The sequence below is a fragment of the Trichosurus vulpecula genome, chromosome 5, assembly GCF_011100635.1.
Source record: "Trichosurus vulpecula isolate mTriVul1 chromosome 5, mTriVul1.pri, whole genome shotgun sequence".
Classification (NCBI taxonomy): Eukaryota; Metazoa; Chordata; class Mammalia; order Diprotodontia; family Phalangeridae; genus Trichosurus; species Trichosurus vulpecula.
In genome coordinates this window covers 169,282,426-169,305,270 of record NC_050577.1, presented here as the reverse complement: position 1 = coordinate 169,305,270, position 22,845 = coordinate 169,282,426, and the positions used below count along the sequence as shown (strand labels likewise).

Below are 22,845 nucleotides of genomic sequence, written 5' to 3'. Positions count from 1 at the left end.
ATCTATTTTCTAGGAGTTCAGGGTCGCTCCCTGAACTTGAAGTTTCTCTTTAGAAACAGTTGATAGACCAGGATCAAATAACAGGACTTCAGAACAGTATACAGCCTCCTAGGAGTTTGATTAAGCACCGATATTTTCAGTCAGGCGAATCCAAATGGACTCTAGACAGAAAGGATCACATCATATTTTACTGGAAGGGAAAAGCTCAGAAATCTCAGTTCCTATGATCCCATTATTCCCATTATAGAGAGATAGGAAACTAAGGCTCAGATTGAGAGGGTCCAAAAATCTTTTGGTACATCTACATTCAGAAAGAAAGGCCCTAATGCATCTGTTATCAAGAAATGCAGATAATCTTAAGGAAACAAGAAGTAATGGTACAACTTGTCCCTTTCACTTAGGATTCTCACCCAGGGGGAAAAAAGGGACTGAGCTCAGAGGTAATACAATCTTAATTTTCATGGATAGACAGTTGGAGAAAATGTAGCGAGTAATGGAGACTATGTTTCTGTCCTTCCTCCACCCTCTGAATCCAGAATACCCAGGTTTTAACATATAGATGGTCACTTATTTTACTTTATATAAACTCACTAAGAGCTCTAGCAACTTCTGCACATTTTCCTCCATTTCGTTCCCCCATACTCATCTCTTTGACATTTTGTACCCAAAAGTTCAGCTAAGACTACAAGTAACTGACTAGCACAGACTAATCAGGGGTGGGGAACCTGTGGCCTCAAAGCCACTGGATTAAGTAAAGGAACTTATTTATATGTGAGTCTTGAGACATAGGATAAGGGAAAGTATTATTTTTCTTTTGTTCTTGGCCCAGGGACTATATCTTATAGATCTTCAGCGGCCCTGATTGTCTCTCTCCCTTCTCTCCATTCCTGCCTCAACCCCAAATGCCCAGGTCAATGCTATGCTGTCAGAGTTTAATGTTGGAAGAAATTTCGCCATAACAGCATAACCAGTATGGAGAAGGGTTAATAATGTGTTAATATGAGAATGTTAAAAAGTTCATGACCTATAATAGCTGGGGTTCATACAGTGGGTAGAGAAGAAAGCTAATGCCACTATCTTGAGAAAGTAAAAGATAGCTTAAGTAATATTAGAGAGAGAGGTGAATGTCACAGCATTTTATGCATAAGTACTGGTTTGTTTTTATACAATGAAGATGAGGAACAGATTCCATCATTTCATGGACCATTTGGCCTCACTCTGTGCTGCAGAGTGTATTTCTAATCTTAACCCATAGTCTTAGAAATTCATCCCGTCGGTCCCAAGCGCTCTCCAGATTAGGTTCAAAAACACCTTTGTGCAAAACATTTATTTGTCTACACGTAACTGAAGGTAACCCTAGAAACTTACCCAAGATTAAAATGTAAAGCAGATAAAACTGGCATGCCTCTCTTAATGTGGCAAAGTGGAAACAGCCCTGATTTTGGAGACTCTGAGTTCCAGCTCTGCCACTTACTCATTACATGATCACAGGCAAATGGCTTCTGATCTCTGAGCCTCTCTCCTCCTCTGTAAGATGTAAATAATAATACCACACAGGATTGCTGTTTTTCTTCCTAGGTAGCACAGTAGATAGACTTATGTACTTGGACCCAAGAATAACTGAGTTCAAACCCAGCCTCAGACATTTACTAGCTGCGTGACCCTAGGCAAGTTCCGTAACCCTTTTTTCACTTGTTTCTTTAACTGTTAAATAAAAATAATAATGGTACCTATTTCACAAGGTTGTCACGAGGTTCAAATGAGCCATACATTGCTTTTCAGTCCTTAAAGTCATGTTCGAATGTTAGCTATTATTACTATTTCTGTCCTGGAGGTGAAGGCACTCAGCAGTATTCTATAAGCAGGTCAGCGAGGATGAGGGATGAGGCTATAAAGTGTGAAAGAGAAACTCTAGTAGTTGGGCGCAAAAATGAATGGCTGTGATCTATGGAAATGACTCACATTTGTATAGCGCTTCAAAGCTTTCGAAGGCTTTTCCTCTAAACACCCTCATGGAAGGGAACTTTAGGAACTAGGGACAGAGCATCTCAGATGAAAAGATTAGAGAGCTTCGGCAATATTAATTAGTGAAAATCAAACAAAAAAAAGATGGTCTCTCCTCTTGTCTCTTCCTCTTGCCCTACCCCCAACCATCCCTTCCTTCAGACCTCAGTTTCCTCATTTGTAAAGTGGGGATAATAAGAGCACCTACCTCCTAATGGCATCCTGCTCTCCTTCCTCTCTTCCCATTATTCTCAAGACTGATCAAATATAATTTCTTTTACCCTTAGAGCTAGGCTGTTGGAGAGATTTTCAAGGAATCAGAGAGTCTAGGAGCCTGGCCACTGGCTTTCGTCCATCTGAGCACAAACCTTCCACTTGGCAGGTTCTGTTTCCTCTCCCCTTTCCTCACTTCTGCTCCCATCTTCTCACTTTTCTCTTTACATTTTCCAAATGCTAATCCCAGGAGTTAGTAAACTAAGGAACTGGAAAATGCTCAATTTTTGTTTCTGGGATGGTTGGAATTTCTACTGGTTTAGGTGACATTTAATCTTAAAGGTTGGTTAGGAATTTTGGAAGTACTTGTGCCATATCATGGAGAAAAGCGGCTTTTTACTTCCATGTCATGTGCTAAACTCTAGAATATGACTGAGGTTAAGACCCCAGTTCAAATCTGGCCTTGGACACTTAGTAGCTATGTGACCTTAGACAAGTCATTTAGCCTCTGTTTGCCTCAGTTTCCTTACTCTACAATGATAGGGAATAGATGGAGATAATAACACCTACCTCCAAAGGTGGTGCACCTAGGTGGTACAGTGAGTGGATAGAGTACTGGGCCTGAAGTCAAGAAGACCCTTTGTGAGTTCAAATCCAGCCTCAGACACTAGCTGTGGGACTCTGGGCAAGTCACTTTGCCCTGTTTGCCTCAGTTTCTTCATCTGTAAAATGAGCTGGAGAAGGAAATGGCAAACCACTCCAGTATCTTTGCCAAGAAAACCCCAAATGGGGTCACAAAGAGTCAGACATGACTGCAGGTCACATTTTGACTTAGAAAACCACATATTAACATTATCTGTGTTTCATTGTATTTTTACTTTTTTTCATTAAATGCTTCCCAATTATAGTTTAATCTGGTTGGAGCTGTACAAGAGAGTTTTATGCACCATATGTGGGCCACGTGGTTGACACCTGGTGTAGAAAGGCTCTCTCTTCATCCTTTAATCTAGGTCCATTAAATGATTTTAGAGATGATCTAATCTAATCATTTCGTTTTACAGATAAGGAAATGGAGACCCAGACAGATTAGGTCATTTGCCTGAAGTCACACAGCCAGAGATGATAATTGCTGGCGTTCATGTAGAGCTTTAAGACTTACAGAGCTTTTTTTATGTGTTTTCTCATTCGATCCTCACAACCTGTGAGGTATACAGATGAGGAAACTGAGGCTAACAGTTCAGTGACTTGTCCAAGGTCACATAGCTTATGGACGGATTCAAACTCCAAGCCCAACACTTTCCACTATGGCTCCTTGCTACCTGCAAGCTGTGGTACAGAGAGGAATGGTGGGATTCTAGCACAGGTCTTCTAACTCCAAACTTGGGGCCCTTTCTGCTACCTTTGGTTGGCTCTTTGTACCAGTGGATAAAGTTGGGTCATTGGGAGTTGTGTGTTTGTCCTTTGTTCTCAAAGAGGACCATGACATCAGGGAGATGATGACATGACTTGCAGTTGACTTTGATTTAAGTGAGGGAGGGCTGTGCAAGGTCACCAGCCTCACTTTCTCCTCCGGAACCATCTGGGTATAGTGGCCTGATATTCACTAGGACAACTGGAGATGGCCCAGGATGCATTGGGAGACCCTGGCCCTTTCAGGCTAAGGTCTTTTCAGGTGCTCACTTTGAGTGAGGTAACATGCATTCAGTGAATAGGCCTCTTTAAGCAGTTAATCAAGGGATGGCTCCTTTAATCAAAAACTCAAAAAGAAAATTCGAACTGGGAGGAGAAAACCCTTAGGGTTCCTGCAGTAGCCTGAGTAAAGCAGGCACTTCTCACTGACACTGCATTCACATGGTGCTCTTGATAAAGTACGTCAATCCATATACTTTTTATTTGGTCAGACTTACCTAGGGTATTTCACTATACCCCAAACAGTGGGAGAAGTTGTTCTGTGAGGCTAATGGCATCTCAGTTATTGAAGTTTTGCTTATCATAAGAGAGGATAACGAAGGTCACTACCATCCACACTGTGGCTCTCTGTACAGCCAATAGGACTAATAAAATTTAGCTGTAGCTGTATATGACAAAAAAAAAAAGGCCTGAGGGAGTGGCAAGAATCAGTGGGCAAAGAATATGCCCTGCTCACCATCTGTGAAAGATGGCCATTTTAGAAGCCTTCTCTTAATAGGAGACTGGGTAAAGAAGTCGAACCTCTCCTAACCATAACCTTCTTGCTAATACTTTTATCTTTTGTTCTTCATACAGGCATGAACGCTTTACAGTTACAGAATCTGGCAACATTAGCTGCTGCTGCAGCTGCTGCCCAAACCTCAGCTACCACCACCAATGCAAACCCTCTCTCCACAACAAGTAGTGCCCTGGGAGCCCTCACGAGTCCTGGTAAGAGAAATTCATCTAATTCCAAATTTTTGCAAGGCAAAGAGCCTCCACAGGTCCATAAACAAATGTTGCCCACTCACTTATCCCAGGTAGGCGTTTCTGGTGGATAGCTAAGAAACCACATGGGAAAGGATGGCTATGTTTTTATTTGTTTTAAGAAAAAAAGTTAGAGTTGGGTTTTTTCCCAAAAAAAATCTTAAAGAGGGAGGTATACCCAGGAGGGGAGAGGTCCAAAGATTATGAATTCACAAATTAGCTGGCACCTAGAGTCCAAAAGATTATCTGACATTGCCCCAAGATAATTTTATAGAACATACTGTCCTTTCTGTAATACACATTTCTCCCCTCCCCCCCCAGCTTTGTTTGAATCCCATTTTTTTGTAAATTTAATTATTGATTGACTGTATTAGGTTCTCCTTCTTAAATTTATGCCAGCTGTCCCTGTCTGTCTTTAAACTGTCTTTAAAATTCCATGCACAGATTCAGATGGGCATACTTTTCGGTATGTCAGAGAATTTTAAAAAATCATTTGCCATTTCCTTATTCTGTTGTAAGAGCTTAGATTATTCTGATGCGATTCCTACATCAGCCCAACCTGCCAGGTGTGTTGTAGCAAAGTCTATTGTGGAATAATGAAAGAGCAATGCACTTACGAGTTAGAAGTCCCGGATTCAAATTCAGATTCTACCACAGTGACTGTGGCCATAGCCTTTAACCTCTCTGAACCTCAGTTTCCTATCTCTCGATAATGGGGATAATAGGATCATAGGAGCTTAGATTTCTGAGCTAAAAGGGATCTTAAAAAAAAACAAACCTAAAAACTTAGATTTAATGACTTGTTCAAGGAACCCAAATACTTATACTGTTCATGTTCATAAACATTAAAGCACCATAGAAATAGACGCAAATGCATCTTTGTAAGTTTTTTTTTCCTTCGAAAATGTCCCTTTATCATAAAAGGAAATGCTCTTTTTCTCATGTCCTAGATATATTACCAGTTATATGTTGACATAGCTGCTGCTCGGACACTGGAGTTTACATAAATATCCAGAAAGTTCTCACTTTTTTTCCTTCCTGAATTTTCTAGACCTTTAAGTGTGGCTTCACCTCGTTTTTTGCCCAGAATAGCAACCCTAGTGTTGATTCAAGGCTGACAGGATCATGCCGTGATTCCTTTTTAAAAGGAGACAAAAATTTAAAAAAAAAACCCTCTTCTGACTGTTGAGTTAACTGTTTTAGTCATCCCAGCATGCTTTATTTCAATCTGTAGCATCCTTGGGAACAGAAGACCCTGGCCTATTTATTGCCCGAGGTTCAAGAGAATCAGAATCAATACTAAAAGACAGCCGCAGTTCTTTAAAGATTAGGAATCTTCAGTATAGATACTATATTCTAGTTCAAGTCATCTTAGAAGCCTTCTGTGTTCTAAGTCTTCTATGACCTGAGACACCCCTTTCCAAGGCCATTTTCTTTTGCTCATTTTACTCCACAGCATAAGGTAGCCATCTTCCGACAGGGATGGTACTTAAATATTTTGTGACCCCACTTAACAAATCTTCTATCCAGAAGAATTGAACTGGAAAGGGATTTTGATGGTGGTTGTGTTTGTTTGACCATATCTCTTTTTTCTGAGACAATAGCAAAAGGAAAATTTTCTTCCTTCCTTCTCTTCTCATTAACTGAAAAACCACCCTGATAAAGTGTCCTTCACTTTAACCTCAAAGTAATTTTTCTACCCTTCTGTGTATTCTGTTAACTGGAGTATTGTTGTAAGTGATTTTTTTCCTCTCCTTTGTGTAGGAAAGCCCTACATAATAGCTGAAAGTATTTCCCATTAAAACTGAGCTATAGTAGCAGAAACAATTTAAATCTGCATTTCAATTATTTTTCTTAAGTGTAACTAAAAAATGTGGTGTTTAAGTGAATGTAAATTGTTTGTCTAATTTCCATCAGGGGCTAAGTCAAAGCCCCAGAAAATGTGGTCAGATCTCCAGTGAGTCCAGGAGATTTTATATAAAATATTCCACTTTGAAACAGCTCTTGAGGTTAATGCCATTATTTATTTTAAAAAACAAATAAACAGGGCTAAATACTTTACCATTAAGATGACCCAGTGGAACTGTTAAATGGCATTGTGACCTCTTTTTTTTTAAGCCCCCCTGAGGGTTCTGTAGTTTTAAATCTGTTACTGGGTTGTTTTTTTTTTAATACCACTTCTTAAGCTGCAGCCAAATTCATTCAGAAAGGAGAGGGACAATGCAATCCCCCAAACTATTAATTTTTTTTATAATTGTAAATTTATAATTTCAATTTTGCATGCCCAGGAAAAGTCTCCCTAAAGCATTATTATAAATGATTTTAAACAGCCTTTGCTTAAAAAACATGAAAGATTAAGCTTTCATTTTTGTAAAAATCCCCTCAGGCAATAAATAGGTTCTTTTGTCTCTTGGCCTTGAAATAAAAATTTAAATTGTTTAAATTGCCCATGGTTAGAGTAACTATTTCATGCAATTATCAGATGGTAGTGAATAAAATTGAAAATTAAATCATGAAAGAATAAAAACCAGGTAAATGCATATTACGCCTTTCATGAGTTTCTCATAGGCCTTTTGAAACTTCACTTAATCAACTTTCTTGTCTTATATTTGATATGATAATTGTTTCCTTTATTTACATTAATCTCTCCTATTTCATTAATTAATTCTTTGGTGATTTTTTTCTTACCCGAATTTGAACTTGTTTTTGAGGAATGGGTTGCTGGGACTCAATATAAAGAGAACAATTGTGAAAGTGTTGCTACAGCTGAGAGAAGAAATAATGATCTCTGTTACCTATCTACACTTAGGGGCCTGGTGTGAGGATTAGTAAGTGTGTTTTCCTAAAGCATTTTAGCTATGAATGACAGCAGTGTTGCTTACCATATCTGAGTATATTTCTTTGGAATTTTTTGCCGGGCATGGTGACATATACCTATAATCTCCTCTTCTCCTGATGGAGCTGGGACTGGTAGATCACTTGAGTTTGGGAGCTCTGAGCTGCAATGGACTAAGCCAACTGAATGCTCACATCAAGCCTGGCACCAATATTGTGAGCCTCTGAAAGAGAGGGGCTACCAGACTGCCTAAGTAGGGGAATTGGCCCAGGTGAGAAACAGAGCAGGTCAAAGCTCCCATACTCATTGGCAATGGAATGGGGTCCATGAATGGCTAATTGCACCTCCAGCCCAGGAGACTAGGGAAACCAAGTCTAAAAAATAAAAAGGGAGAAGTTTCAGCCTGTACCATTCATTGTTGCATCTAGTACATTGCTTCTTCCTGGTGAACTTTCTCTCTTTTTTAAAATAAGGTTATTTTAGAGTTGTTCATGTGCCTCTCTGAGTTGAGATTCAATGAGGTATATACAAAAATCATAAATAATTTCTTTTGATGGTAGAAGGTACTTTGCTACGTGGAGGTGATTTTTTTCCCGTTCTGTGCATGTGAAGTACTTAACTTTTCAAATAACTTTAACTTATAACTGTAGGTAATACTTCCCCCAACTCCAGCCTTACAGTATTCTCTGCCTCTTTGAGATACTTCCTGTATGTCAGTTTTCAAGTAAATGGTTACGGTTCCTTTCCAGCTATCTGAGCTTAGAAAACAAAGACTGAATGTGATTTAATGCCAGTCAAGCCTACCATAGCAATGGCAAATGAGTGATTTCAACTTACAGATTTTCTGCATACATATGCAGTTTCAACCAACAGTAGGTTTAGCCACCAAATAAGCAATAGGGAACAGTTATCTGCAGAAGAAATCATTCTGTAACCTTCACATTTTTGAGTTTGTTGTTTGCCATTCTTGTATCTTATTATCATTCATACTTATTATCATTCATCACCCCTTATTTTATCTGTCCATTCACATTCTCTGGGTAAACTCATAAGTATCAAGAGAGACTCACTCTATAAGGAGGTGATTCATTTACCAAAAAGCCATTTGTCTCTATTGCCTTTGGAGGGGGAGGGAGACTGAGTAAAGAAGCTGAATAATGTTATGACCAGATTTAGGCATATCGGCTTGCCCAGTGCAAATAATTGTGACAAGCAAGGAACAAAGAAGGTTGATTTTCTCTTATTTTTCCCCCCCCCGAAAAACCAAAGGACCATAAATTGATGTTGGAATGACCTTAGGAGTTCTCTCATTCAACTCCTTTGTTTTACAGATAAACTGAGGCCCAGAAAGATTAAGTAATTTGCCTAAGATCACACAGTTAGTAAGTCACAGAGCTGGGACTTGAACCCAGTTTATTTTTTATTCCAAATCCAGTACTCCTTTCATGGTACTGCGATGTCTTGGTTCTCAGGAACTAGGCAGCACATTGGATAAAGCACTGGGCTCTAGCATTGGGTCTAGAAGACCCAAGTTCAGATTTGGCCTCAAGACACTTACTAGCTCTACAACCTTGGAAAAGTCACTTAACCTCTGTTTCTTCAACTGTTAAATGGGAATCATGATAGCATCTACCTCCTGGAGCTGTTAGGAGAAGCAAATGAAATAATAATTATAAAGCACTTAGCATGGTGTCTGGCACAGGGTAGGTGCTTAATAAATGCTTGTTCTTTTCCTCTAATATTCCTTACTTAATAGAATAGAAATTGTGGAATCTCAGTTCTTGAGGCAGCTAGGTGGTGCAGTGAGTACAGCACCGGCCCTGAAGTCAGCAGGACCTGAGTCCAAATCCGACCTCAGACACTTGACACACTTACTAGCTGTGTGACCTTGGGCGAGTCACTTAACCCCAATTGCCCTGCCTTCCCCCCTCCAAAAAAAATAAAGAAGATCTTTTTCTGAGTGCCTACTGTGACACTGAGGGAGATACAAAGATTAAAAAAAAATGTAGTTCTTGTACTGAGGGCACTTACGAAGAAAGAAGAAGCCCTGAGTTGGGCCTGGAAGGATGGAAGAAAAACAGAGATAATCAGGAAGGTATTCTAGATATGCAAGTTTATACAGGTAAACATATGGAGGGATATAAGCATGAGAGATGATCAGGAAACCACAGATAATCCAGTTGGACTACAGTATAAAGCATGGAAATGACATAAGTAATTTGAGCTAAGTTAAGAAAGATGGGTTGAAACCAGATTGTGGATCACTTTGAATGATAGTTTGAGAAATTTGGATTTTATTTAATAGACAGAGAACCACTGATGATAACTGACATGATCAGAACCATTCATTAAAGAGATGACTCTAGCAGTGTGGCAGCCTATAGGAGGGAAAGGAGTGGGGATAGATTGTACAAAGTTAGGAAAGTATGGAATTATCCAGGCAAGACCCCAGGTTGTTAAGAGGTGTAGTACCATGCCATGAGTGCTGGGTCTAAATCCTGCCTTTGATTCTTACTGGCTGTATTAGCACAGGAAAGTCATTTAGCCTCTCTTTGTTGTGGTTTGTTTCAATAACATCTGGCTCTTTGTGACCCCATTTGGGGTTTTCTTGGCAGAGGTAGTGGAGTGTCTTGCCATTTCTTTCTCCAGCTCATTTTACAGATGAAGAAACTGAGGCCAGCAGGTTAAGTGACTTGCTTAAGGTCACACAGCTAGTAAGTGTTTGAGGTCAGATTTGAATTCAGGGAGATGGAGTTAGCCTGACTTTAGTACTGGCTCTCTTTCCACCGCACTACCTAGCTGTCGAAGCCTCTCAGCCTCAGTTTATTCATTTGTTTAATGAGTGCAGTATACTTATGGTACTTAGCTCATGGGACTCAAATGAGATAATATACGTAAAGCACTTTGCAAACTATAAAATATGTATAAATGTCAGTGGTAAGTGAGAAGTAGACCCGATTGAAATCAGAAGGATTCTTTAAATATACTTCCCAGCCCTGTGATTATTGTATTTATTCAGAAATACACTAAACTTTTTCCATAATGCTGTTTGAAAATTATATGAGATGAGTATCTTATAATGAGATTCTTTGGGAACACGGCAACAATAACGGACCTTTATAGGATGCTTTAAGTCCAGCAAAATACTTGCCCAGGGTCACCCAGTTAATAAATATCTAAGGTCAAATTTGAACTCAGGTCTTCCTGACTCCAGGCTTGGCACTCTATCCACTGCACCACCCACCCACCCTGACCCTATCAGTAAGTGTAATAATTTTCCCTATTTTGCAGAAAAAAATTAAAAGGACACATAGCTAATATTCTGTAAGGTAGGATTTCAACTCTGTTCTTCCTCACTCTGCTTCCATTAGTGTCTCTGTTCACCCCCAAATTGCTATCTATAACCAAATTCCTGGGATGAAGTTTAAGATGAACCCCCCTTCCATCCTGACTTTCTGTAGGAAGCAATTATCTAAAAAAAAGTTTCAGGGTAAGGCCAACCACAAGACATCATTCCTTAAAGGTGTTGTCGCAAATCCTCAGTTGTCAAAATGTGGGAGTTCTCTTGTGAGCTAGAGAGGACTCCATGGCAGTTACAGTGTTCACAGAGAAATTTTTAACAGCTGCCTCCTTTTTATACCCCAGGTCAGTTCAATACATATTTCTGCAGTCAGCAGTTCAAATCTGTCATAGTGACACTCGGTTACAGGCCAGTACACCCACCTCTCTGTCTTTGATTTGGTTCCCAGGTGACCCCAAAATAACCATCACCTGGAGGTGGATAGTCTAGGCTGACAGCTTTTTTCGGAATGAATCAATACAGATCCACGTTTGAATGTATCTTGTGAAGGTTGACTAGCAAACTACTTAGGTGCCACTCTGTAGAATAAGTGGTATTCTCTCCACTTGGATCTAGCAAAAAGACCATTTCATTTTTAAAAGAACCACCTGCCCTCGACTATGGAATTTTGAGAGGTGCCTTATCTGGTATTATTACCCTGTGAGTGAAGCAAGGCCACATTTTGCTTCACAAAATATTCTTAATCTGTAAATGCAGTCATCTCAATGATGCAAGCTAGTTAATTTGTGGTTTACTTGTGGTCCCCATTCTTCCCTTTACCCACCTTGTTTTTGTTTTTTACTGCATAGTTGGAGAGAAGGGAAATGAAATTCTTTTCCTCTTCTGTAGCCGTCCTTATAAACCATTGGGGGAGGGGCAGAATAAAAGGCAAGTGTTAAAATAAGGTGTCATGATTATCTGTGGATTTGAATTAGGCTCGCTGTCATATTGCCACAGATAAAAGAGACTTGACAGCATGTTACTTGCAAGTGAGCTGCCTTTCTCAGCGTTTTCTGCTTCCTCTCCAGAAGTGGTATCCAAGTGTGTCTCTTACTAGAATCACTTTGGGGGTCACATGAAAGATTTATTGCTGTGACATTTCACTTTCTGTTAACCAACATTAACAGAGCTAAGAGTAAATAACCTTTACTATAAGTGAAATCTCATGATGAGGAAAATAATCCCCCAGCCCATCCAATGACCCACTTACTTAAAGTAATATTTGAAATAACTTAATTCCAGCTTCGCAAAATAAATCAGACATCCCTTGGGAATTTGCCATAATGAAATCTGGCTTGTATGCCTACTTTCTTATAAAAGTTTTCACAATTTGTTTATTTCTAATATTAAAAAAAAAAAACATTTTGTCAGTTAGATTTAGAGGAGAAAACAGTCCATTTTTCTCCTTTTTCAATTTCACAACCTTCTCACAGAGGAAGAAAGAGCAAGAAACCCCTGGCTCCAGTATACCTTTAGGGTAAAATTTAATGGAACAAAAGTGTTTGCTACTCCAGAGTGAACTTGGCACTTGTACATTGTGGTTTCTCAGAGAAAGCATATAAATATGAGGGTCCCATGTACAATAATTTTTAGGTATTTTGGTACCGAAAAGAACCATTTATGACAAAGGAAATCTTTCTTTGTTTAAAGCGAAAAGACGAACAGTCTTCCTTTCTAATAAGTGGCTTTTTTATATACAGGATATTGTCCTGTTTCTGAGATATTGTGAGTTTTAAAAAAAACTACCAAAACAATAACAATTTTAAAAAAAAAAGCCTTCACCCATCCCAGAAGAATTCAGATGCTTGTACAGAGTAGGAGGCTTAGAGTGGCGTTACTCTTGGTATTTGCTTCTTGGAAGAGCCAGGATAGAAGTTTGAGAAAATCAGAAGTTGGCTGGTCCAAATAGTAGCACAGCTGATTCTCTAATTCATTACAGCTTCCTGGTCTGCCAAAGGGTCATCAGTTCCTGCCAACAGCATGGCTTCCGAATGCTAGATGGGCGGCCTCAAATGGTTTATGAGACGCCCCTGACCTAGAACAGACTGGAGTCCTTAATAGTCCTGAACTAATTTAAAGCTTAATAAAGCTGCACACCTGAGGGGGTAGAGATATTTATGGTTCATCACTTCGCTTGCTCTATGCAAGTAAATTCTGCCTGTGCCCTGAGCTATGATTATTGTGGTCCTTTGGGGCAGAATATCCTGCCATGCATTCTGAAGCTAGTAGTTCATTCATTGCTTTGTTTCTTTGTTTTTTGGTAGGATTAAACAAAAAAACTAGTCTAGCTGATTTATTATTTCTTTTGTTTTATTTCTTTTATTCTTTCAATGAGAGTAGAAGCTATGATACAATTATTTTTCACTAACACTATTTAAATAAGTTTTCTGGGTTTGTTTGTTTTTTGGATATACAGTTGAGTAAATCTACCGAATATTTACTCACTACATGTTCATGTTGTTTGCGTTGGTCTCAAAATAAGTCCCCCAAATATAAGGTGGAACACCCTACATAGTACATAACTACCATATTCCATAGCCATATCTGAAGGTATTTCTCATCATCTCATCTTCAGTATATGTTTTTCTCATCATCATCATCATCTTCAAAATGCATTTTTTTATGACATGCTCAGTCCAGCTAGTTAATATACCTAGAGGATGACATTAATCTGCTCCCTGCTCCCTAAAGGCTTCCTTTGTAACATAAATGCTGACCCAGACATGCCATTCAAAACATGTAAGCAGTCAAATCGAAACATTAAATTCCTGTATAATTGGACAGTAAGATATTTAGATCATACATCAGTCAGCTTAGAGAGGAGGAAAAGGTAAGTACGTACCTGGAATGGAAATGAAGAAGAGTCTCAAGACTACCAAAGGGAAGCTGTCAATTACCCTTGAGTCAGCCTGACAATTATGCTCTGGTGAAGCTGGTAAGGATTGGGCAGCCTGACTTCCGACAGCCATTCTCTTTTGTATTCATTCTAATGCAATGAGCAGGAGTCAAGAGACTGTGTGATCTTGGGTAAGTCATTTCATATGTAATTCCATTTTCACATTTGTGAAGTGAGATAAATCCTCTGCTACCTGTAGCCTCTTCACTGAGACATTTTCGGAATTTCCAAGTTCCTCAGCACTAGAATTCTCTTTAAACAGACATTACAATTACCATTGTCATTAGAAAAGTTAACATGACTGTAACTGTTACGTAGAAGGGATTTTTATTTTGTTCAGATATAGGACAAACCAGATGGCCTTTGACATTCTGTGATTCTATTAAAGTAGGATTATTTTTGGATTAAGGCATGGATCCTGCCCTCTACCCTCCCTAAAAATATACATACATAAGGAAACTAAAAGGAGTTCAAACAGAGCTAGGTGTAGGGATAGACAAGGTAGGAAGCAGCCTACAGTAAAACACTTTCATGGTAGGAGTAAGAGGAAACACAAAAGATATTTTTTATAAAATTAGGGTTTTTTTAAATGTACATATTTTTAATGCCAAAAAATGCTACTCTCCATGACATATAGGTATTTATCCCCTGATAAGTACACTGGCTCCTTACATATGACCTCTGTTTCTTCTCTCCATGCCTTTGCACTGGTTGTACCTCATGCCTGGAATGCTCTTCCTTCTCATGTCAACCTCTTAGTTTCCCTGGCTTCCTCTGAGATTCATCTCAAATCCCACCTTCTGTAGGCCTTTTCCTTTGTTCTCCCAGCTGCTAATACTTCCCCCTCCTAGATCATCTTCCTTCTCTATGTATACCTAGTTATTTTCATATTTTTTCTTCAGTAGAATGTGAGCTTCTGGAGGGCAAGAACTGTTTTTGCCTTTCTTTGTATCCATGGTGTTCCTAGCACATAGTAAATAAATGGTTGTTGACTGATTGGCTATAGTGAAAGCTTCCTGTAGGCAATAATACACAAGATACACAATTTTCAAATTAAGGAGAGGGTGATTTTCAGACCTTGCCTGGGCACACAAGTATCTTGTCCCAATTCTAATTTCAGAGAGAGAATAATGCCCTTCATTAAGCACGAGTACAAATGAAGTGAAAATACTCTCTTTTCGCAGTCCTTCCTGTTTGTTGCATTGCTGAAGATGTTGACAGGGGAATTTTCCACATTAGTTCAAATTTGACTTGAGGTTACAAAACCAACATAGCCTACTTACCAAAGACAAAATGGAACTGTTGGGTTAAATGGAGCAAGATAACAGTATCCAAGCAGGGTTTTCTTGTAGTTATCACCATTCAGGGTCATGTACCAAGGCCCTTGGAGAGTTATTTGCTTTTATTTCAGGAAATGTGCTGGATTTGGGCTCTGCAAGGAGCCCGAGAGAAGCCTGTGGTTGGCCATTTACAATGGAGGCAGCCCTGCTGGACTGCCTGCTTAAACAGATTGAGACTGGCATGCACAGCTTCAGAAATCAGTATCTGCACTTCATGATCTTTTGCCCTTTGCCAAGCCATGGGGCCATAACAACCCAAGGAAGATCTGACTCTTAGCAATCTGGGTTACATAGAAAACCCTCCACAGGATTCAAGTATTGTTTGCATTTTCTTTTTTTCTCTCTGAAGTCAAAGTTCTTTCCACTCTAGGGATCCTCCCTTTGGCAAAGATGAAGAAGGTCAGTCTCTTGACCTTTCCCCTAAGAACACATTTCACTCACTGTCACCTATCAGTTGACTGGATCCACTGTGAACAGTGGTCATTAGAAAGAAAGACTGGAAATGCCAGGGTTAAAGACAGCTTTTCTACTTCCCAAGTTCTAGTCTCATGAGTAAGCCATTCTGTCACATGGGCATCCTGTGCCAAGAACATGGAGCTTTATATACATAGGAAAGCACATGAAAGGTACCATGATCAGCCAAAGCTCAGAAGAGGAGGAGAGGTCAGGTTGGCTTCCCTTATTGTAGAATCATGTACCTTGAGCCAATTATACAAGGCAGGTCCTTTTGGACATTTGACCCAACATGCCGCCTATCTCTCACTTCATTGTCTGTCTTCAGAGGCACTAAAATAAGGCGAGGTGTCAAGGGCCCCAACCTGTGGATGGGTAATCAAGAGGTTTTAACCTGGAAAACTTGCCTTAAAACAGTGCAAACAAGCCATTGGAAACGAATGGGGAAAGAGCAATGAAGGACAGGGTGGAGCTGTTTGGGGCACTTAAGACATTACAGTGCATGCCCATTAGTGGATTAATTAATATATATATATATATATATATATATATATATATATATATATACATATACACACATACACATATATATGTGTATGTATATATGTGTATATATACATATTATATATGGACTTATATACTTGCACGTTACATAATTATATATTATTTTAATTTACATGTTAACTTCCAAAGGTAGTATACAAGGCCTAAAAGTGATTCAAAATTAAAACAAGAAAGCACAACAACAATAATATTAAAATAGTGCTTTAAGGTTTGCAAAGCACTTTACAAATTTTATCTCATTAGTTTCCCACAACAATCCAGAGAGGTAAGCGCTATTATTATTCCCATGTTACAGATGAGAAACTGAGGACAATAAAGCTAAAGTAAGTTACACAGGGTCACACAGTTAATAAGTGTCTGAGGTTGGATTTGAACTCAGGTCTTCCTGACTCCAGGTCCAGCATTCTATCCACTGTACCTCTATAAAAAAGGAAAAAAAAAACACCACTGTCAATTGATTCTTTAGAAGCTTAGAGTGTAGGAAGCTTGGGTTTCACGTGATTCCATCTTTAGAAAACTACCCCCACTAGAAATTACTATACTATAAACTCTCTGACTATAAACTTTGTGTCTTCCCCTTGGCCTAGTACAGGCTCCTGTTTAATAATTATTGGCAGAATTGCGTTATTCTCATCTGACTAGTGCAGCTCCCAACTATGTGAGAACTGAGTTGCATGAGGGAAAAGGTAAGAGATACACGTACAGAAGAAAAGACTTATTCAAGGAATGAGATAAAATACCACAAAATCTTTTCTCTGTCATCTTCTGGCACAAACTGCTTTTCCTACCCTATCGTTCCCATGCAAACACACACACACACACACACACACACACACACCCCTCGAAAACACAAAAGCGTGTCTTCTGGGGAATAAATTAAAAATGGAGGTGTGGTTATCATGGAATAATTAGCCCCCATGGGAGTAGAGATGCTCTGTGTTTTGTTAATGCCCCCAAGTTGTGATTAGCTAATAATGATGGGGCCTCTGTCATTGCTTAATTATTCTACCTCCTCACAATGTTCCCTGCACAGTTGGAACACAGGAACCAAGATCATTTCAGGCAGACAAGCAACCACAGGCTCCAGAGTCCTGTGTATGTTTGGTCAATGCAGGCAATTTTCTCTGTGTTTACAATTATTTTATTTCCTAAACCACAAAGCCGCTGTGCTTTCACCACCTAATTGTTCCACGGAAAGCATTTAATGAATGCACTGAAGGCAGATTCTTGCTGCCTTGTGTTACTTTTTTTGTTGTCACTGTTAGTGTGGCTTTTATTTTTTAATCTATTACCATCCAGGGGGAGTAGATCTAAGGAAAAGTGAATTTAAGAGGCAGTTTGAGGAAGTAGATATATATATACACTTCCTGGAAACCACAATATGTTGCCTAATAAGCAATTTGGGGGGGCCATAGTAAAGTGCTGAGCCATAAAGAACTTAAAATTAATTCATTTAATAAACATTTACTAAGTTCCTAATATACCCAATGCATCATACTAGTTGCTGAGAGAGATACAAAGATAAGCAACAGTGTAAGCCTAGACTGGAAATTCAAAGACCTTAGTTAATTCAAATTCCGGTTTTGCCACTTGCTAACAGTGTGACCTTCAGACAATTGCTAAATCTCTCTGAATGAACCACTGTTTCTGAGACGTAGATAACCTAGAGAGGGTCTAGAGGAGGGTTACCAGGCTAGAGAAAGGCCTTGAATTCATGACATAAGGATGGGGGAAGGAACCTAGTATATTTAGCCTAGAGAAAAGACTGCTTAGGGAAAACATGATGGGCCACATTCTAGTGTGGTCTGCTTTAAGAGGCAGTAGATTCTGTCTTCTTGGAGATCCTCAAGTAGAAACTCAACAACCCCTTGTCAGGTATGACTTTGTGGGGATTCCTGGGTGAATGAGTTGGACTGGAAAGCTTCCAACTCTCCTACTCTGAAATCCTGTAATGGTTTTTTGTCTGTACAGTGGGGATGGTGATATTTGTACTGTCTCCCTGACTCAGTCACTATGGGATCAAGAGATAGGAACATGACTTCATTGGCATAAGGAACTCCCCCTGCCAAAAAAGGTCAGAACTTCCTCTGCAACTTGGAGCCTTAGAGGATCTCCTATGACACTAAGGGAAACAAAATGACTTACCCAGACCATTTCAGGGGTGGGATTTGAACTCATTTCTTATTTGCTTGAGGCCAGCTTTCCATCCACTATACTTCCTATCTTTCATTCCTGGGATTGAATGAGACAGCACATGTAAAGTGCTTTGTAAAACTATGTAAATATAAGCTATTATTACTATAACAAGGATCCCTCTCCTTATGAAGCTTACAGTCTAATAGAGGGAGACATGACAAGTATGCAAATAAACATATCATACAAATTAAAATATTGGAAGTGAATAAGAGACTGAGATAAAGTTACAGGAAATCAGATGAGGGAGAAATAAATAATCTGAGTCTACATGGGAAATAGAGATAAAAGTATAATGATAAATGAAAGGACAAGAAAAAATGCCTTCAAGAATAAACAGATAAAAATGCAATAATATGGAGCTGTCCAGCCTTCGCTGTGTCTGGGTACTCTGGGGAGCAAGACCCATGAGTGTCTTGTGTTGGTCGTAGCTGTTGACAGCCAGGAAAAGTAGCTACTGTTTCAGAGAGGAGGTGGGGGAAAGGAAGTAATTAGGTTAATTAGATTAAAGCTTGATAATTGGATTCCTGCTTTAGAGAGCTTCTATATGTACCAGAATATGGTAGAACTACTAATTTCCAATCAAAGGCAACTAAGCGAGATAGCATTATGTTAGGAGAAAAGGTGGAGGGAATCCCATAAATAAATTCTCATGCAGGAGCCCTCAGTATAGTGGGTTATGTTTCTGATTATACCTGTACCCCATGCTCCCCTTTTGTACAAAAAGTACCAATAGGTCTCCCATCAAGAGAAAAAGGATTGTTCGTCATCATATATTAAGCAGGTATATTTGAATGAGAAAGAAATACAGGAACCAAAGAATAATAATGATGATAGCTGATATTTATATAACATTTACTATGTGCCGTGCACCATGCTAAGTACTTTATACATTATCTCATATGATTCTCATAACATATCCCCATTTTACAGATGGGGAAACTGAAGCAAACAGAGGTTAAATGCCCAGGGTCACATAAAACTAGTGTCTGAGGCTGGATTTGAGACTTCCAGGCTCAGCATTCTACCTACTGTACCACCAAGTTCCCTAGAAGAAAAATGGAGAATACTGGATAAGGATCAACAAAGGGACATTTGTTATAAAATGGAATTTCAGTAGTATTCCAGCCTTTGCCTGAAAAATCTCAAATAAGGAGAATCCATTTTATTTCTCAAGAAAGCTTATTCCACTTTTGCATAGTTCTAATTGTAGAATTCTTCCTTAAATCAAGCCTTCCTTAGATCAAGAATGCCTCTTTGACATTCCCTTTTTCAGATTTCCTACATTTAGAAACAAACAATCCCAGTATACTCTAGACATGGATGGAAAGAGGACATTTCTGATAAGTTCTGGAAAGTTCATAAATTTGCCTTAAAAGAGCTGTATTAGTATTAATAAGTATCGGTAGGCCACAACAAAAATCTATTCGTCTGCTAGAGTTCACCTGTTTTATGTGAGGCATTGGACTCAAGCCTCTCTATAGATCTGGGAGTGCCTTTTGTTTCTATGGTATGCTTTGCATTAGTAAAAATTGGAACATACATTGTAATTCTAACCCATAACATTAGTTGGACTTTGGGGGCTATTCATACTACCAACAAATGGCACCAGGGTTTGTATGGAAAGTGTGATAGGTTTATATAAAAAAAAAAGGATGAGCCATCATGGACTCTTAGAGCAAAACAGGACCTTAATATTCACCTACCCCAAGGGGCCACCCAAAGTAGAAATCTTCATTAACCTTGAACACCTCTAAAGACTCGGAGCTCACTAGTTCCTTCATATAAGGATAGGGTTTCTTCCGGTTGTATTGAAAAGTGTACTCAATGGATTTGGAGTTAGAAAACCTGGGTCAAAATCCTGGCTCTGCCCCTTGTTAACCCCTTAAAGTTACTTTCCTTAGTAAAGCAGATCAAAGAACCTGTGCTGGCAGCTCTTGTTGCTGGTCTTGTTGGGTCTTACACCTCTACAGCACCTGCTAGCCAAAATTGTTGCTAGAGCTAGAGGTTGTAAACTTGAGGCTAGTCATATGACCCCCCAAACTCATTTCACCCCTTTGAGGCTCAATTTCTTTAGCTGAAAATTATGGTAATACAATAACTTCTTTATGGTGCCACTGTGAGAAAAACATTTTGCCAACCTTAAAAAGTTTACTTGTACATGAGTTATTATTTATCATTACTTAGTCCATTTTCAAAGAGCCATGATTGCAAGGAAGCAACACTGAGAAAAAAAATCTGCCTCTTTGTAACTTTTACCCATTGATTATGATTCTGCCCTCCTGGAGCAGGAGTTGGCACATTATAGCCACACAGGCTGATGAGCCTGCCACTTCTTTTTATGTGACCCATGAGCTTGACCATTATTAACTCAGGGGCCATATAGAAAAGAGATAATGGGCCAGATTTGGCCCATTGGCTATAGTTGGCCAATTCCTACTCTAGGATACCATATAATAAACCTATCCCCTATTCCATATAATGGCTTATCAAATATTTTTAAATTGCTGTAATGTTCCCACTCTCCTACTCACCTGCTGTCAATTTCCCCTCTACATTAAATATCTCCAGGTCCCATGGGACAGTGGTCAGCTAATGCCAAAAGGCCTAGTCTCAAATCCCATCTCTGACATTTACTAGCTATGTGACCTTGGGCTAGTCATTTAACTTCCTGAAGTCTTAGTTTCTTCATCTGCAAAAAGAGGACGCAGCCTTAGATAGCCCCAGAAACCCCTTCTACCTCCATCTATGAACCTAGGATCCTTCAACCATTCCTCAAGCGTTATGGTTCCCAAACACATCACTCCCCTGATTTGCAGTCTCAGGGTACACTTAGAATCTTTTGTTTAAGTCTGAGTGAGGATCAAGTTTTATGAGGAAGATAGTGAATTTAGTCCCTGCAGTTACCTTTTTAAGCAAAGGACTTTGAGGAATTTTTTTTGGATAGGCCCAAGGTTCAGATGTTTTTCATTATATTCCTAAACTTGTCTATTTGCAAAGTCCACACATTGTTTCCAGTTCTTCCCTCTAGGGGTCAGAAAAACAAGTCAAAACCTTCTTCCACAGAATAGCCTTACAGATACTTAAAGGTAGTTATCATCTCCTTCTCCGGTCATCTTCTCCCTAGACTATACCCATTTTTTTCCAGCTGTTCTCCCAAAGTGATTTTCCTTAAGCACAGAACTGACTCTGTCACTCCCCTACTCAGTTAACTTCAGTGGCTCCCTACTGCTTCTAGGATAATATATCATCTCTTCTCTTTAGCTTCTAAACTCATTTGCAACCTTGCCCCAGTCTATCTTCTAAGTCTCATAATGCATTACTCCCCTTCCTGCAGTCTCCTGTCCATTCATTTTAGCCTTTCCTGCTCCTCACATGACACTCCATCTCCCATCTCTGAGATCTTGCACTAGCCCACCAGAGAATCTCTTCAAGATGAAGCCCAATCACCACTTTCCACATAAAGCTTTCCTCATCCCCTTGATTGCTAAAGTCCTCCCCTTGACTGTCTTGTAATTATTCTATTATTATTTTATCTTGTATGTAATATTATTATACAATGTATTTATTTAGATTTATTCTCTTTATAGTCTATATAAACTTATATATGTATTATCTTCCCTGATTGAATCTAAGCTTGAGCGCAAGAATTGTCTCATTCTTTGTATTTTCGTCCCCAGTGCCTGACACATAACAGTTCAAATCTTGTTGATTGATTGATACAGAATAATCCCAAGACTTTTCCCCATCCTCATTTTTCCTCTTGTGCATTCCCTCCAAGCCTACGTTCAAATGAAGCACTCCCAACTGAATGTGATACTCCCCACTGTCCATGGTCTTACCAGGTTAGAGTACACTGAGGCTATCACTTTCCTAGAGCTGAATACCTTATGTCTTTTTTCGTGCAGCTTAAAATTCCATTAGCTTTTTCGACAGGGAGAGGGAGAAAGAGTTCCCAAGAAGAAGTAGGGGATGACAGTGTTAAATGTTGCAGGTAGGTCAAGGAGAACGAGGGCAGAGAAAAAGCTGAAAGACGTCACAATTAGCAGATTATGAGTAACCTTTGTGAAAGCAGCTTCAGTACAGTGATAGGGCCAGAAGTCAGAATGCGTGATGTTAAGAAGTTGTGGGAAGTCAAGAAAGTAGAAACAGAGATTTTTTTTTCTAGGACTTTAGTGGTAAAAAAAGAAAAGAGGCTTAGGACAGGAGCTTGAGGCGATAAAAACAGGTGTGCCTTCGGAAAGCCAAATTCCTGCCACTGACTTGGAGTAGGTAGTTTCCCTTTGGAAGCAATCCTAGACTGCCAAAGAGAGAAGGAAGGAAACAAAAGCCCATTTCTACTTATTTCTGGGTCTGTCCACTGGGTGCAGTTAGGAGGACCTGAGTTTAAATCCAGCCTCAGACACTTACTAGCTGTGTGGCAAGTCACTGTTTCCCTCAGTTTCCTCATCTGTCAAAGGAGGTGGAGAAGGAAATGGCAAACTACTCAAGTATCTTTGCCATGAAACCCTAAATGGGGTCACTAAGAGTCAGACATGACTAATTAACTAAATGACAACCCTACCACCAC

General features: G+C 39.3%; 1 protein-coding gene across 9 annotated transcripts in view; it reads left to right on the top strand.

The window, feature by feature from the left end:
* CELF2 (CUGBP Elav-like family member 2) overlaps positions 1-22,845 on the top strand; it is a 392,630-nt gene that overhangs the window by 332,211 nt on the left and 37,574 nt on the right. For all 9 annotated transcript variants that reach the window (XM_036759896.1, XM_036759905.1, XM_036759906.1 and 6 more), the window contains one exon: positions 4,483-4,617. In XM_036759896.1, the coding sequence (XP_036615791.1) occupies positions 4,483-4,617 (135 nt within the window). The remainder of the gene's footprint in view (positions 1-4,482; positions 4,618-22,845) is intronic.